Source organism: Rhinolophus sinicus, chromosome 17 (assembly GCF_057876585.1).
Source record: "Rhinolophus sinicus isolate RSI-liver-muscle chromosome 17, RSI-T2T, whole genome shotgun sequence".
NCBI lineage: Eukaryota > Metazoa > Chordata > Mammalia > Chiroptera > Rhinolophidae > Rhinolophus > Rhinolophus sinicus.
In genome coordinates this window covers 205,755,546-205,771,214 of record NC_142517.1, presented here as the reverse complement: position 1 = coordinate 205,771,214, position 15,669 = coordinate 205,755,546, and the positions used below count along the sequence as shown (strand labels likewise).

General features: G+C 39.9%; 1 protein-coding gene across 13 annotated transcripts in view; it reads right to left on the bottom strand.

Moving 5' to 3' along the window:
- The window catches only part of SP140 (SP140 nuclear body protein), a 93,055-nt gene that overhangs the window by 32,250 nt on the left and 45,136 nt on the right, over window positions 1-15,669 (bottom strand). For 8 of the 13 annotated variants that reach the window (XM_074314680.2, XM_074314682.2, XM_088794332.1 and 5 more), the window contains exons 16-20: window positions 15,583-15,636; window positions 11,470-11,535; window positions 3,444-3,530; window positions 3,108-3,167; window positions 2,225-2,278 (exon numbers count right to left, since the gene is read on the bottom strand). In XM_074314680.2, the coding sequence (XP_074170781.2) occupies window positions 2,225-2,278; window positions 3,108-3,167; window positions 3,444-3,530; window positions 11,470-11,535; window positions 15,583-15,636 (321 nt within the window). The remainder of the gene's footprint in view (window positions 1-2,224; window positions 2,279-3,107; window positions 3,168-3,443; window positions 3,531-11,469; window positions 11,536-15,582; window positions 15,637-15,669) is intronic. The other 5 variants (XM_088794333.1, XM_088794335.1, XM_088794334.1 and 2 more) reach the window with 2 other exon arrangements.

The following is a 15,669-nucleotide window of genomic DNA, read 5'->3' as shown; positions in this document are numbered from 1 at the left end:
AGCTCTGGGACTTAGAGCAGGAAGGGGCTGAAAACCTGGTTCTTCCAATGGAAACGGGACACTCAACATGGGGGAACTTTGGCCAGTGGCACCCAGACTCTCTATCCCCTTCACAGCCTAAAGCAAACCTCAGCCTCCCGGGTCCTCAATTCACCAAGACTGCCCTGGTGGCCTGGGCCAGGTGCCCAGGTGCCCTGATACCTGGCTAAGCTAACGGCCGATGTCCACTGGCTGCTGTGGCTGCCTGGCATCAGGGCCGCTTTGCAGAACCAAAAGCAGATGCGGTCAGTCTCCTGCTTGGCAGGAGTCAGAGACTGGTCTCCAGCACATGGCCTACATGCTTCGTCTGCCACGTAGAAAACTACAGACTGGAAGGGTAAAGGCACCTGTTTCTCAGGACACAATTGTGGAAATGAAAATGCCCCTTTACAGTTCTGCCATCCTTCAGCACACACGAGAAACAGGCTGACTCCAACTTCTGTCCATCCCAGGCAAAACCCCTCTGGACATCAAGGACTGGACACAATGAATGGATCTAGGAACTATGATGCTTACAGCTGGCAAGAGACCCATATTGGAGGCACTGTCCACCTTTCCCCTGGCTGATGGATGTCCCGTTAGGGGACCTCAATAACTATAAATGCTTTCTCCCAGAGTCACCACATGTGCCCTTCGGATTGTACTCCTGAGGTGAAAGCCATGCTTTCACTTATGTCCTCATGCAAACATAGTGCACTACACGTTATGGGTGTCATAGAAATCTAAAGCATATGGTTTGTGAAGTTTGTTAAATGCTGCAGGAAATAAGTCAAATGGATGTGGTCCCAGCCCCCATTGGTCAGAATTATTGGAGGGGCTGGTGCAGTGGTGTCCTCATGGGGAAATTGCCAGAATGTGCTGTGTGAGGTGAATTTGTTGGGAGGCAATTCTCCATGGCATTGCACATGACTCAGAATATCATTGCAAGGATATTTGACTGGTGAATTGTCTTGGAAACTAGAGATAATAAAGCCCTCTAGGTCAGAGGGCACGTTTGTTTCCTGACGAACATAAAACAGAGAATGTCTCCCTCTTTAGAAATATTCCAGGAAAGAAAGTCTCTCTCCTTCCCTCAGTGGAGATTTCCTAAAGTTCCAGGTAGTAAGATAATGTCTCCCCCAGGGTTAGCTTTCAGCTTGCTAACAGCCCCCTTCTAAGTCTGGGGGTTTCTGACAGACAGAAACAGTTTCTGAAGCATTGTAGTCCTCAGCTTGGCATGGCCTGTGTGTGCCCATCACCCCCACATGGGTTTGGGGGACGAAAGGACTGAAGCACCCATCCCATAGCCCAGCCACTTCATTTCTAGGATTTATACAACAGATATGCAGGCATGGAGCCACAGAAAGACTCTGCAAGAATGTTCATTGCAGCTTTTGTGGCCAATATGAAGCCAACAATTGGAAATGGTGGTGTTGTCCATCAACAGGAGAATATATACACAGTGTTTGGTGTATTCACACAGTATGCACTACTTTGCAATGAAATAATCAAACTGTTACATGCAACCAGGTGGCTAAATCTCCGAACATTATGCTGACTGAAAGAAACTTTACAATAAAGTAGTTTTAACACAGGCCATATTAAGTTATCATGAAAAAACAAAAATAGTAATGCCTCGGTGAGTGAGAGTAAGGATATACCAGAAAGGTCATCAGGGTCCTTTCCAGGGTGATTGTCATGTTCGGTGTCTAGATAGTATTTGGATTATACAGGGCAATGCATTCATCAGAAGTCATCAAATGATACACTTAATATTTGTATATTTCATTATAAATTTTCTCTCAAAAGGAAACATTTCACAGTTTAGTTGGCAAATATTAAACAGTTATAATGCCTTGTGCATGATATACTGATTTAAAGTAAGGGAAATGTAACAGTATGAATAGATTTATTTAGATAAATACAGCCAGAAACAGCTCTCAAATTTCTAAGGCCCATTTGATTATACTGACTGCACCCAGATATCGAGGATAATCCCCCATTTCAAGGTCCCTACCTTAATTATGTCTGTAAAGTCCCTTTAGTTATAGAAGATAACACCTTAGGTTCTAGAGATTAGGATATGGACATCTTCCAGAGATCCTCATATTGTTATAGCTTATTATTGTAAGAAATAATAATAAAACTCTGGCATTAAAAATTCATTTTAACATCAAAAGAAAAGTAAAACCATATGCATTCTTACTTCTTTTCCTCTTGGGTTTTCCCGAAGTAGAGTTGTTCCCAAGATCCACAGTATCTAGAAAATAATAGGTGTTGGTGAGAAACTAGAAATAAATCAATAAAAGTTACAAATCCTAGGATGATTCATAGTACAGAGGCTTGAGTGTATAAAAATGTTTGGATTATCTTTTTTGCTTCCTCCTAAAGTCACAAAAATCTACTAAGTTGAGACGTAGGAGTTCAGGATGGGCCCTATGACTTCCTTTATCTTTCAGTGGGACTTCGAAAATGACTCTTAAATACCTACATACTTCAGATAACTCATGCATAGTAACAGGTGGACTATCCCGTTCATGTCTTAAGATTTTTTTCTGAGGATTAAATAAGATCTCATGTGCAAAGTCTGTAAGAAAACACTATATAAATTAGTGACATTCTGAAGGCCATCCATCATTCTAAGTGCTGGGTGAAGAGTACCTGATGTGATCTCCTCTACTGACAATTAAGTGGCAGGGTCACTTGTGCTTTGAGGCCTTTCTAAGGTTGTGACAAAAATGACACTATTATCTACTAGCAGAAGTATACTTTGACTTTTTTCAGTTTCCAAGACTGTTGGGTGTGACGGGGATGGAAATCACTGTATAAATACAAGGTTTATTACTAATATTCTAATACAGTAAACCAGATACTGCCATGTTAAGAGTGTATTTCTCCTACATCATTCATATATAACCAACAGGGTGGATCCATTAACACAACTTCATAATGACCTCTTGCCCCCCTGCTGTTCCCAAAAGGGTCACAAAAAGGACAGTGGGATGGACTGGACCACCTGCCACCCCCCTACCTGGGGTCTGTGGCACCTGTGGATCCACCCCCATCCCTTGACTCTTCCACATACTTACCTGTTGTGTCACCTGCTGGGCTACATTCAGGCCTTGCTTCCGAAACTCCCGGCACATCTTCTGAGAAGCACAGAACATAAAAACACATCTCATTACCACGTGGTTTTAGCTCTGCTCCTGGACCCAAATTACGGTTTGGGAAGACCTATCAGTTCCCTCAATGATCCTCTTCTCTGTAACTCTGTTGATCCCCGTATTCCACTTCTTCCTCTGAAATCTTTCGTTGACCTTCCGTAGATCCGACCCTTCCTGTAAGGCTCCCTCTTTCCTCTCTCTCTCTCTTTCTCTTTATCAAAACTCTGTTTCTATTTTTATTATTTTTTAAGTCTTAGTTACCTTGTCCATCGAAGGATAGTAGGCTGGAGGTAAGCACGTCCGAGTCTCCTTCTGCATTCGATTGGGGCGCTTCTAGTTCCACAGACACTAAAGAAAAACAAGAAATGTACTGTCCATGGATCTTTAGACAATAATTAGGGAACATTTCCTGGTGCTCCTGTGCTGCACATCTATACTCTGAGCTACGATGAACTGCTCCTCAGAAAAACAGACCTGCTCCAATAATCACATCTGAGAACCTCCAGAGCCATGCTTTTCGCATGTTTTCTACCTCTTTCTGCTTCCTCTACTTGTATTTTTCTCCTTGAAACCCTAAGAATTTAATAAAAAATATCTGATTCTTCCAGGAACAAACTACCTGTTCTTTAAAAACTATGAAAAGGAACTACCAGAACCACTTTTAAACTCATCTCTATTGGCCAATGACTACTGATACCACTAACTGCACTTAAAGCCTGCTAATCAGTGGCAGACTTACACTTCTGAAATCAGCCAGTCAGCAACAGCCACACTCCAGAAAGCCCGTGCCTGTGGCTAAATGGAGCCTATTCATAATTACTCCTGTATCTGAAAGTCTGCAGTCCCTGAACCACGTGCTTTTCAAAACTCTATATGAAATCAAGCTTCCATTTTTAAAGAAATTGTGTCCAATAAGCATGGTGCCTCCTCCCACCATACGCCTTGCTAAGTAAGCAATAAATTCCTGTTTTAGCTTCAGACATTACATGATGGGCTATTCCTTCAAAATGGAGTTCCCACCAACATCATCTTGAAGACTCTTACTTAGGAAGGTCCTATGAGACTCCTGGACCAAACGTGTGCATCTCTGGCCTCGTGCCCAACTCAGATTATCTTCCTTATCCATTGTCAAGTGAATCTGATGTGTTTCGTGAGCTCTCAGTCCTGAAATTATCTTATTATTTAAATATGTATGTGTGCAGTTAGATACAAAGTAGTCAGACACTTGGTTTGCAGGTGCTGCATTTAGCAAATATTCTGGTAATGTGCTCATTCTTCCATGATTACATTTACTCTCACTCCCTTTTATCTATTTTTAGAAAGCATAGTCTCATGTGTGTTTGTTTTCACTGTTTTTTCTGTGCTTCCTGAATGTAAGAAGAAAGTGATGCCAAGCAAATGGATGGAGGCATAGACCTGATAAGTCCCCTAGCCACGCCAGCCCCAATGACGAATTAATGGGTGTGTGTCTATTAGACAGGAAAGGAGCCAGTTTGTACAAAGGTATCTGTTCACACTTTGTCTTGACTACCTGACCAAAACCTTCATGAAGGCACTTCATAGTTTGTCAATTTGTCAAAGAAAATCATTTTGTTTAGCACGTGATCTGAGTCAACTATTACCAGGTAATTGATCACATGTCCACATTTTAGTCTCTGCTTAGTGGGTGAGCCCTGTACTCCGTTCACATGGAGGAGACCATTCACACTTATGGCGGAGTATTGTGGCCCCTTTGCGGTTCGTCACAGGCTTGTCTTTGCCAAAGCTGCACTCTCCCACTGGCAGAACTCTACTTCCTCTTTGTACTCTCAGTCTGATTTTAACCCTTGCACTTATCTTAATAAATGACAAAACCTCATGAAAGATGACTTTGGGTTTCAATGGGGAACTTCTAACTTCTAACAAATACTACCTTTGATAGAATTTCTACTTAAAAAGAGTGGAAATCCCCAAAGTTACCATTTGCCAACCATCTGTTACTTTCAGACCATTAGCTAACACTTTCTTTCTTTAAAGAAAAAAATAAACCTGTATATTTAATAGATAGGGATCTATTCTATAAATGAAACTACCAGATTAAATGTACTAAAGAAGGACTGACTTCAGAATTCCTCAAAAATTCTTTACACATGATAAATTTATGATTGATCTATATGTAAGTATATCTATACTAGGCGTGATTCAAGATCTGCAGGCAATAAACAAAATAGGCATATCTCATTTTTTTGTAGTGCCTAACTCAATTACTATGTTCTTTTCAAAAACCAAATCTTTAATATATTTATGCTCAGCTTTGTTTGATGCCCCCGTTGATAATGATAGCTTGTATTATTTGCTTGGGAAAATCAGTACTCATATGGACAGTTATTTTCTAGAGATTTACTTAAGCCTCATTATGGTAGGCAGAGTTCTAAAAGGACCCTCCAAGATTTCCTTCCCTCAACACAGGGACTGTGAATATCATGATATATTACCCCATTTGTAGGATATGTTATAATGCAGAAATGATGTTAAGAAAAAAGTAGATTATCAAGACAAGAGATACCAATGCTGGTAAAGATGTAAAGAAAAGAGAACCCTTGAGCACTCTAGGTAGGACTGTAAATCGGTAGAGTCACTGTAGAAAGCAGTAAGAAGCATCCTCAAAAAATTAAAACTAGAACTACCATATGATGCAGCAATTCTGCTTCTGGGTACATATCCAAAGGAAGAAAATAACTTTGTCAAGGAGATACTTGCGCCTCCAAGTTCATTGCAGCATTCTTTACAATAGCCAAAACATGGAAACAACCTTTGTGTCTACCTTTATCTAGATGACTAGATAAAGAAAATGAGACACATATTTGTACATATATACACAATAGAATGTTACGCAGCCGTAAAAAGGAAGGAAATCCTGCCACTGATGAACACTGAGGGCATGTGAAAAGTGAAATAAATCATACAGAGAATGAGAAATACAGCGTGAAGTCAATTAAATGTGGAGTCTTAAACAAACAACAACAACAACAAAAAAAGGAATAGAAAAAGAGATCAGATTTGTAGTTACCGGATGTGGGGGATAAGGGGTCAGGAAATTGGCGATAGGTGGTCAAAAGGTACATACTTCCAGTTAAAAGATACGTAAGTACTGGGAATATAATGTACAATATGGTGACTATAGTTAATACTACTGTACGGTATATTTCAAAATTGCTAAGAGAGTATATTCTAAATGTCATTACAGGAATAAAAATTTCTTTTTTTGTGTATGGCTACACGGGACGATGTTAACTGAACTTATTGTGGTAAATTCACAATATATGTAAGTCAAGTTATTAGGCTCTATACCTTAATCTGATACAGTGCTGTATGTCAATTATAACTCAATAAAACTGAAAGAAAAAAAGGAAAGGATTTTATGAGTGTCAAAAAATAAAATAAAGAAAAGAAAATTATCCTGATTGGCTTATGCTAATTACATAAGCGCTTTAAAAGCAGAGTTTTTTTTCTCCAGGTGGTATCAAAAGAGAATACCAGATTCAAAGAAGATTGAGAAAAACTACAGGCTATCACTGGATTGAAGATGTAGGGGCCATATGTCAAAGAAAGTGAGTGGTCTCTAGGATCTAAGAATGATCCCTGGCCAACTATCGGCAACAAAACTGGGATTTCAGTCCTACAACCACAATGGCCTGGATTCTGTCGACAACTTGGATAAATCCATTTAAGAGTGCCTAGTGGACACCTTGATTTCAGCTTTGTGAGACCCTAAGTAGAGAACTGTGTTGAACCCATCCAGATTTGCAATCTGCGGAACTGTGAGATAATACATTGGTCTAGTGCTAAGCCACTAAGGCTGTGGTGATTTGTTATGTAGCAATGAAAAACTATCACAGACATCCTTTTTTCAAAGTCTTAAATAAGACCTAAGGGATATAAAGTTAATTTGTGCATCCTCTCTGATCCAACATATAGATCACCTTTTCTTATACTCTTATAGGTCTAGATAATTTTTTATCTAGTTACTGGTTACTGAGCTGGTCAAAAAAAAAAAAAGAAAGAAAAAAGAAAAAAGTATACTCATATAAAACTTCTAGGGAAAAACTCCAAGTTTGTAAAACAAGTCAATTTTTTCAGCTACATGGCTGAAGAAAAACATTATGTAAAGAAATGTTACAAAGTATCCAAAATACCCACAGCCGATTACTAAAAGACAAATAAGAAGACGTCTAGAATTAACCGGATATTGAAGACCATGGGTGTCAAACTTTTCTGTAAAAGTCTCCCTACACTTGACTATACCAAATATCTTAGAGCTACTCTCACGGAACATAGAAATTGAAAAGACCTTCATGGTCTCAAAACACTCCCTCAACAGCCATCTGCACTGGATCCCCCAAATTATTATAATCCTTTTATTTTATATGTACATAAGAAAATAGGCCATGCTCTAGGGCAGGGGTGTCCAAACTGCAGCCCGCGGGCCAACTGCAGCACGCAATCCATTTTTAATTGGCCCGCAGCAAATTCAAAAAAATATATTTACTTAAATAAACCAAGTGAGGAAATACGTACTTCACCTCGAGTGAGTGGCCCGGCTGTTTGTGTATTTTACCGCATATGGCCCTTGGTGAAAAACGTTGAAAAAAGTTTGGACACCCCTGCTCTAGGGGTATTAGTTCAATATATGGCAGACATCAAAAGCCCATTTCTAGTAGTCACAGTTTATCCTGGTTGCCTCGAAGCAATTGCCAATGGCCATTTTTCAGATTTTGAACTTGGATCATCTTTACATATGATGAATTGCATACTGTATAATTGTATTGCTAATTGAAAGCATTCAAGTTATCTGCCATTCAATTAATTATTTGTGAAATATCATTACTTTCTCTTTCTTCTATCATCCTGTACAGGCAAAAGACTCTTCTTCCAGCAACTCTGTAATTCTCACACAGTGAAGGAAAATCCTAGAATTTTGTTTCCAATGTCCACTTGCAGAAAAGTTATTTTGTATACTATCATACTGGATCCTGACTTAACATTGTTTGGTGATATGTATTATCTCTGAAATAAAAATAAAGTAAAACAAAAAAACAAATAAAATAAAATTAAAATACCAGGCTGGTTATGCAATGACTATTCTAGACGCCCTTGTAGGGTCCACTCTCTTACAGAAAGCAAAACCATCCCAACTAACTGAACTTGGGGCCTTCTCTAGGATGTATCACATTGCTAAAACAGAAAGCCAACTTGCTTTGAGTAGGTCCCAACTTCTGAATGTTATAGAAACAAATAAGTTCTAAATCTCTTCAGGTACTTATATAAAAAGTGGATATGAAATGAGTTATTTGATGTATTTTTATAACCCAAAGATCCTCAGAACATGCAGACACTGTACAAAGTAGACTGCTTCCCCTCGAAATCATCAGAATAAGACTTTCCTGGATGTCACATACATTGTCACATTCCCCTTTGCACTTTCATTCTTTATTCTTATTAATTTAGCTTTTTTATTTACTGATTCAATGTTTGAAATGTCTGGCTTCTCCATAGTGTACTCTTTACAACTAATAACAAATTTCCTAGACTATCTTCATACAGAATGATCACCACATGAGCTTTTTAATTCAGCTCTTCCAAAATACTTCTAGTGTAGCCAGTTTGAAGAATTTGTGAATATGCCATCCTAAGATAACTCCAGAGAAAAAAATAATGGCTTTACTTGCAATTATGCTTCTAAATTAATTTTAATCAAGGGTAAATAGTCTTAATAAATATTAGTCTGACATCTACTGATAAGCATTCAGGACAAGGGTGCTACAAACTGCCTATAGAAAGACTCCACCTGATCATAAGAATCAGCTTAAACCCAACTGTACTCCATCTCTGAAAGTTGTTCACAAAGTAGGAAACAAATCAAATCCCCAAAGAGACTAAAACTTCTGAAGCCATGAGTTAGTCCTATAATAAAATAAAAGATTCAAAACATTTGAGCAAAGAAAATAATGATGATTATATAAAGTAGGTTATGCCAACTTAACTGATAAATTTATTCTCAGTAGACAATACATAAACGAAAGACTATGATCCTGTGCTAAACAGGGAAATACAAATATTCCTAGGAAATAGCAATAAATAGCTAGAGATAACATACTAACAGTTCCAATAAAGTTAATGGAATTTTTGTGCAGATCTTTCGTTGTTTTCCCTGTGTGGAATTCTGTCTACTACAACCAACAGAAGAGGCTGAGGCAGAGTAATGGGTAGAATTGAGTCCTCCAAAACCTTAGTTTCAAATAGTAACTAAGAATTCACTTGGTAGATGTGGCAGCAGAAAGCGTGCCTCAATTTGTAAGTTAATTGGCTGTGAATGTGCACCTCAATGTCTGCTGTCATTCAGATGGGTTTTATTTTCTAGGGCAGGAAGACAAACTCATTTCCTTCCTTCAGTGTTCAATGACCACCATCCAACGACCACCATTTGGTGGTGCTGGGTGGGGTTAAAAGGATCCCATGTAGAAATATTTTCCATACTACTCATCCTAAGTGCTGCAAAAAATTTACCAATTCCTGACATTTTAATGAACCAATGATGTAAGGTAAAGGGATTTCCATGAAAAGCAGGTAAAACTCAGAGGAAAATTGTCAGCACTGAATATATACAAGCTATGATATAAATGCAAATATTTTGAAACACTGGCTCCAAAGAGATTCGTTTTCTAGATTTCGTATTTCTCAAATTGACTGGTAAACTTGACTAGTAAAAAATTAAGGAGGATCTCTGTTCCTCAAAACCTTAGCAAACATTGTATTGACCCGCGAGGCAAAATGGAAGTGGCACAAACTTTATCATATGCCTAATCTTGGCAGGATCCTGCAGAGTCATTTTCACCTTCCTTCTACTTGAAACCCATTGGCCAGCAGCTTTCCTGCTCTCTGGGTTAAGTATGGAAAATACAGAGCTGGGCACAACAGCAGCTGACGTGAGAGGCCAAAAGCAAGTGAAAAAACACGACATTCAATCTGAACACCTTCACGCTACACTCAGACAAGAAAGCAAGTTAATGGCAGGGAATCTCAGGTTTCTAGAATATTCTGGACAACTTTAAAATTACATGCAATATTTCATTGTATTTTGGAAAGAGGCGGTTTAGAATTGATCTACTGACACATAGACCTAAATGAAAATGTTATAATGACTAGACCCCTATATTTGGTATTTTGAAAATAACTGTTCTTAAAATGGATATAACCACTTTTTTTTTTCCTTTAAACAAAAATATACACATTGACCACCAGGCCAGCTATGTAAATTGTTGAGAACATAAGATACGTAGGTTGGTGAAAATTAATAATTTTTCGTTGGACACTAAAATCTTATTACACAGATTTTCTGATTCAAAATGGGTAATCATGTGAGAAATCAGGTCTTGCCCTCCTTGTCTAGAAGAAAGGAGTTCCTTAAATAACTCCTAAACTAAATAAGATTTCAGGGATCTGATTAGAAGTAAGACATATACATTACTGAAAAATTAGAAAATAAAAGTTGTATGATCACATCACCAGCTGGAAATTAATTTGTTCAAAAATATATTCTTGGACTTTTTTGTGGCATATGTTACTATTTAATAATATTTTTTCATTACAATAGTTGAACATGTTTACTATTTTAAATATAGACACACGTTTAAAAACACAAAACATAAACATCATCTATATTTCAATGACTAAATAACCACTGCATACCTTTTTACGGATGAACTGCCATTGATTGTTCTATATATCTATATCTGTGTCTCTCTCTATATATAGATTGGTAAATATGTATAAATAAGCATTCAAACATATATAAATGTATTTTCACAAATATATATGTACATACATATTTTTTACCACATGAGCACATGCACACACACGGATACGGATACACACACACACACACACACACACACACACACACACACATACGTATAGTCTGCTTTCTTCATTTAACCTTCTTTGGAACATCTTTCCAAATGAATGAACATTTCTCCGCCCAGGAAAGAAGCCACATACTGAGGCTGGCAGTGCTTCTCTATTACTCCTGGGTCACTCAGCTCTGGACAATTACATGCATGAGAAATAAAGCATTTTGTTGAAGCCACTGCATTTTCCAGCTCCTTTGTTACAGGGCCTTAGCTTCTATCCTAGCTGACCTAGTAGCTGGGAAACTATGAATCCCCTCAGGAGACTACAGGCCACAAGGACACAACAGCAGTGCTATGACAAACTCAACAGGTGTCACTACCTCACTTTCCCTGCTTACCTTTTTGATGTATATATCTCTGACACTTCTTTTTATTTCTTGTCCAAGAATGACCTTTCTTTTTTTCTACAAAAAAAATAAAATAAAATAAACTTAGTCATTCAGAGCTGTGAATATAATTCTCAAAACTTATAGGTCAGTGGTGTTCAAGCGTTTTTTTCAAACTTTGGTCCATAAAAATGGGGCAAAATTCTTAACTGCCAGTGTAGCAATGTGAGGTTAATTATGGAGTTATTTTTTACTGTGCGTAGACTTAGGAGACAATAAGAGATGACCTGCACTTGAACTCTTTTTTAAAATATTAGAAAATAAACTCCAGCTGATGCTTCAGGCTGACTGATAATTGTAGTTATATATCAATATGTTGCCTTTTCAAGCATTTTCTGTATTTTCAAATGTGCACTGAGGAGACCCACTCCTGGCTGAGTAACATCGTGGATAACATACTGTGCTAGAACCGGGAGACACTCAATTTCATGGGGACAGTTTTCATGAAACAACCTAGCACTCTTGCAGTTGTAACACAAATCCTCTCAGTTGTATTGAACCTACAGCCTGGCATTCCAGGAGGACTTAAAGAACCACAGTGGGTTTCTGTGCTGTTGCTGCTTCTGTAGAAATGATATGAAAACATGTGAACATGAGAGGACCATGGCACTGAGTGAACAGAGATCATATCTTGTTATCATTATTGTGAAGATCATAACAGCCAGCTATTCGATTATTACCGCTGGGAGTGAAGCCCCAATCCATGGACCGAGACCTGAGACGCGCCCACCTGACATTCCCCTTTGGAGGTGGGTCAACCCAGCTCTGGGACTTACAGCACAAGGGGCCTGAAAGCCTGGCTCTTCTAAAGGAAATGGGACACTCAACATGGGGGAACTTTCCCCTTCACAGCCTGAAGCAAACCTCAGACTCCCAGGTCCTCAATTCACCAAGACTGCCCTGGGGGCCTGGGCCAGGTGCCCTGACACCTGGCTAAGCTAACGGCCGACGTCCACTGGCTGCTGTGGCAGCCTGGCATCAGGGCCGCTTTGCAGAACCAAAAGCAGATGCGGTCAGTCTCCTGCTTGGCAGGAGTCAGAGACTGGTCTCCTGCTCATGTCCTACATGCTTCGTCTGCCACGTAGAAAACTACAGACTGGCAGAGTAAAGGCACCTGTCTCTCAGGACACAATTGTGGAAATAAAGCGTGCTGCTCATTCACTGGTCCGGGCCCCTCCTGAGAACGCCCAGCGCCTAGTCTCTGCTGATGGGGGGGCTGACACCATCATTCTCCTGCAGGGGCTCTGGCTGAGCCCAGGCTCGTGACTCCTGCTAGACGCAGAGGCATGACTCCCATGCCCAGGGAGCCCCATCACAGGGGCTTTGCCTGACTGCTCCCGCCCCACTGACCTGCCTCAAGCCTCTCTTGGGGCTGTGGGTGGGGCATCCACATGGTCCACACTTCACTTTACAGACCAACTGACTCCACCCACACTGTTGTGACCCGAGACACTCACTGGTGTCATAAGCACGGCTGGCAGGACCATGTGCACTCTGAGCATGTTGTGCCCTTTATCAAAAGCCACTCCCAATGCACTGGTTGTCTGACTCAGGGTCCCTCACCTCCTCCTGTCCACACACCTCTGTGAGGCTCTTTGCTCACTGAGGCAGCTGTGCCCAGAAAGGAATCAGCTCCCTCCTGCACCTGAGCAGGACAAAAGAGGTGAGGGAATAAACGGTGTTATGCAGACCAGCTCAGAAAATTCAGGATTCTGTCCTGCCCATCCCTTGGAATGAGGACTCCTTCTTTCCCAAGCCAGTGTGGAGGGCACAAGCTCGGAATGCCGAGGGGATTCAGATTTAAATCTGGTTACATTTTATGACATTGCCTTTGCCTGCTTATAGCTGGTCCTCCTGGATGAAAGGTCTCAGTGACAATAAAATGATTGGGAGAGAAAGATGAAATGACAGCCACTGGAATGACACACACAGAATTTGTGGCAGTAAAGGAACAGCAAACATCCAGGCATCTGAAGAAGCGACACCATACACCCTAGGACATACGATGGATGGAGAAGCATTAACAATGCCTGTCTTTCAGAACTGTCCTAAATCCTCCTTCCAGAAGGAAAATGCCCTGGTACAGCTCTGCCATCCTTCAGCACACACGAGAAAACGTGCTGACCCCAACTTCTGTCCATCCCAGGCAAAACCCCTCTGGACATCAAGGACTGGACACAATGAATGGATCTAGGAACTATGACGCTTACAGCTGGCAAGAGACCCATATTGGAAGCACTGTCCACCTTTCCCCTGGCTGATGGATGTCCCGTTAGGGGACCTCAATAACTATAAACGCTTCTCTCCCAGAGTCACCACATGTGCCCTTCAGATTGTACTCCTGAGGTGAAAGCCACGCTTTCACTTGTGTCCTCATGCAAATATAGTGCACTACACGTTAGGAGTGTCATAGAAATCTAAAGCATATGGTTCGTGAAGATTGTTAAATGCTGCAGGAAATAAGTCAAATGGATGTGGTCCCAGCCCCCATTGGTCAGAATAACTGGAGGGGCTCGTGGAGTGGTGTCCTCATGAGGAAACTGTCAGAATGTGCTGTGTGAGGTGAATTTGTTGGGAGGCAATTTTGCATGGCATTGCACATGCCTCAGAATATCTTTTCAAGGATATTTGAACAGCAAATACCTTTGGAGACTAGAGGAAATGTAGCCTTCCAGGTCAGAGGGCACGTTTGTATTCTGACCAGTGTGAAACAGAAAATGTCTCCTTCTTTAGAAATATTCCAGGAAAGAAAGTCTCCTTCCTTCCCTCAGAGGAGATTTACTAAAGTTCCAGGTATAAGAGTATAAGATTGAAAACCATTGTAGCATGTGGTACAGTGTGTGCCAACAGGAGAGGACTACCTTCAGATATGAGGATTTGCAAGCTGGAGCGTGGTGACCTCCCGGGGATGTGGGAAAATCATGATCGAACAATGCTTGCTTGCACTTGGCAGGAGACAGGGAGAGTTAACAAGATCTCCACTGTCGGGAATGGTGGTGTCAGGGAAGTGCATACAACATCAAAAAAAGGGAACGAGAACTGTGTTGAAACCAAATATTCAAACTCTGCACAATTCATTTATGGGTGGAGTCAATTGTTTTGATCAACTCTGTGCCACTTATCCTTTTGATAGGAAGTCTAAGAAGTGGGATCAAGCCATACGGCATTTTCTCATTGAAGTGGCTCTAGTACATGGCTATATATGCTACAACATTCAAAACCCTAACAATAAAATGAGCCAGCACAAATTCAGGGGAAAAGTTATAGAGGGCTTATCAGATGGATTTTCAAGAAAAATTGGAAATAAGAGGGGTTGCAGGATGTCTGCACCAAAAGAAATTAGGCTGACAGAGGGTCATTTTCCCAGGCAATTTGAGGACAAGAAAAAGCAGCCTAATTGCTGCATGGGCAACATTATGTCCTCACAATGTGCAAAAAACGGGACAGGTGTTTGCAAACGAAAACAAACCACGTACTATTGTGCTATGTGTCCTGGAAATCCAGCAATGTGTGATGTTCCTTGTTTTGAGAATTATCACTCAAAAGTAAAATATAAAGAATCCTGTCAGTGTTCCAGAAAGGAACTTTAGGGAAGCAGATGTGCACTTTTTTATATTTTTGTGTTTTATAAAAATGAATAACAATAGTAAATTTTTATACATAAAGATAATATTTATATACAAAGCAGCTCAAGTTGTTATCATTAAATGCATAAAACAGTCAAAATATGTCAACTTTTTGTTTTTTGTGGATTTCTGACACATTTTGGAAAAAAAACTTTACATCAATTAATGCAGCGAAAGAGTTAAGGCCCATTTGATTATACTGACTGGACCCAGATATCGAGGATAATCACCCCTTTCACGGTCCCTATCTTAATTATGTCTGTAAAGTCCCTTTAGTTATGCAAGATAACACCTTACAGGTTCCAGAGATTAGGATATGGACATCTTCCAGGGATCATCATATCATTATAGTTTGTTATTGTAAGTAAGAATAATAAAATTCTGGCATTAAAAATTCATTTTAACATCAAAAGGAAAGTAAAATCTGATAGGCTCTTACTTCTTTTCCTCTTGGGTTTTCCCGAAGTAGAGTTGTTCCCAAGATCCACAGTATCTAGAAAATAACAGGTGTTGGTAAGCAACTAGA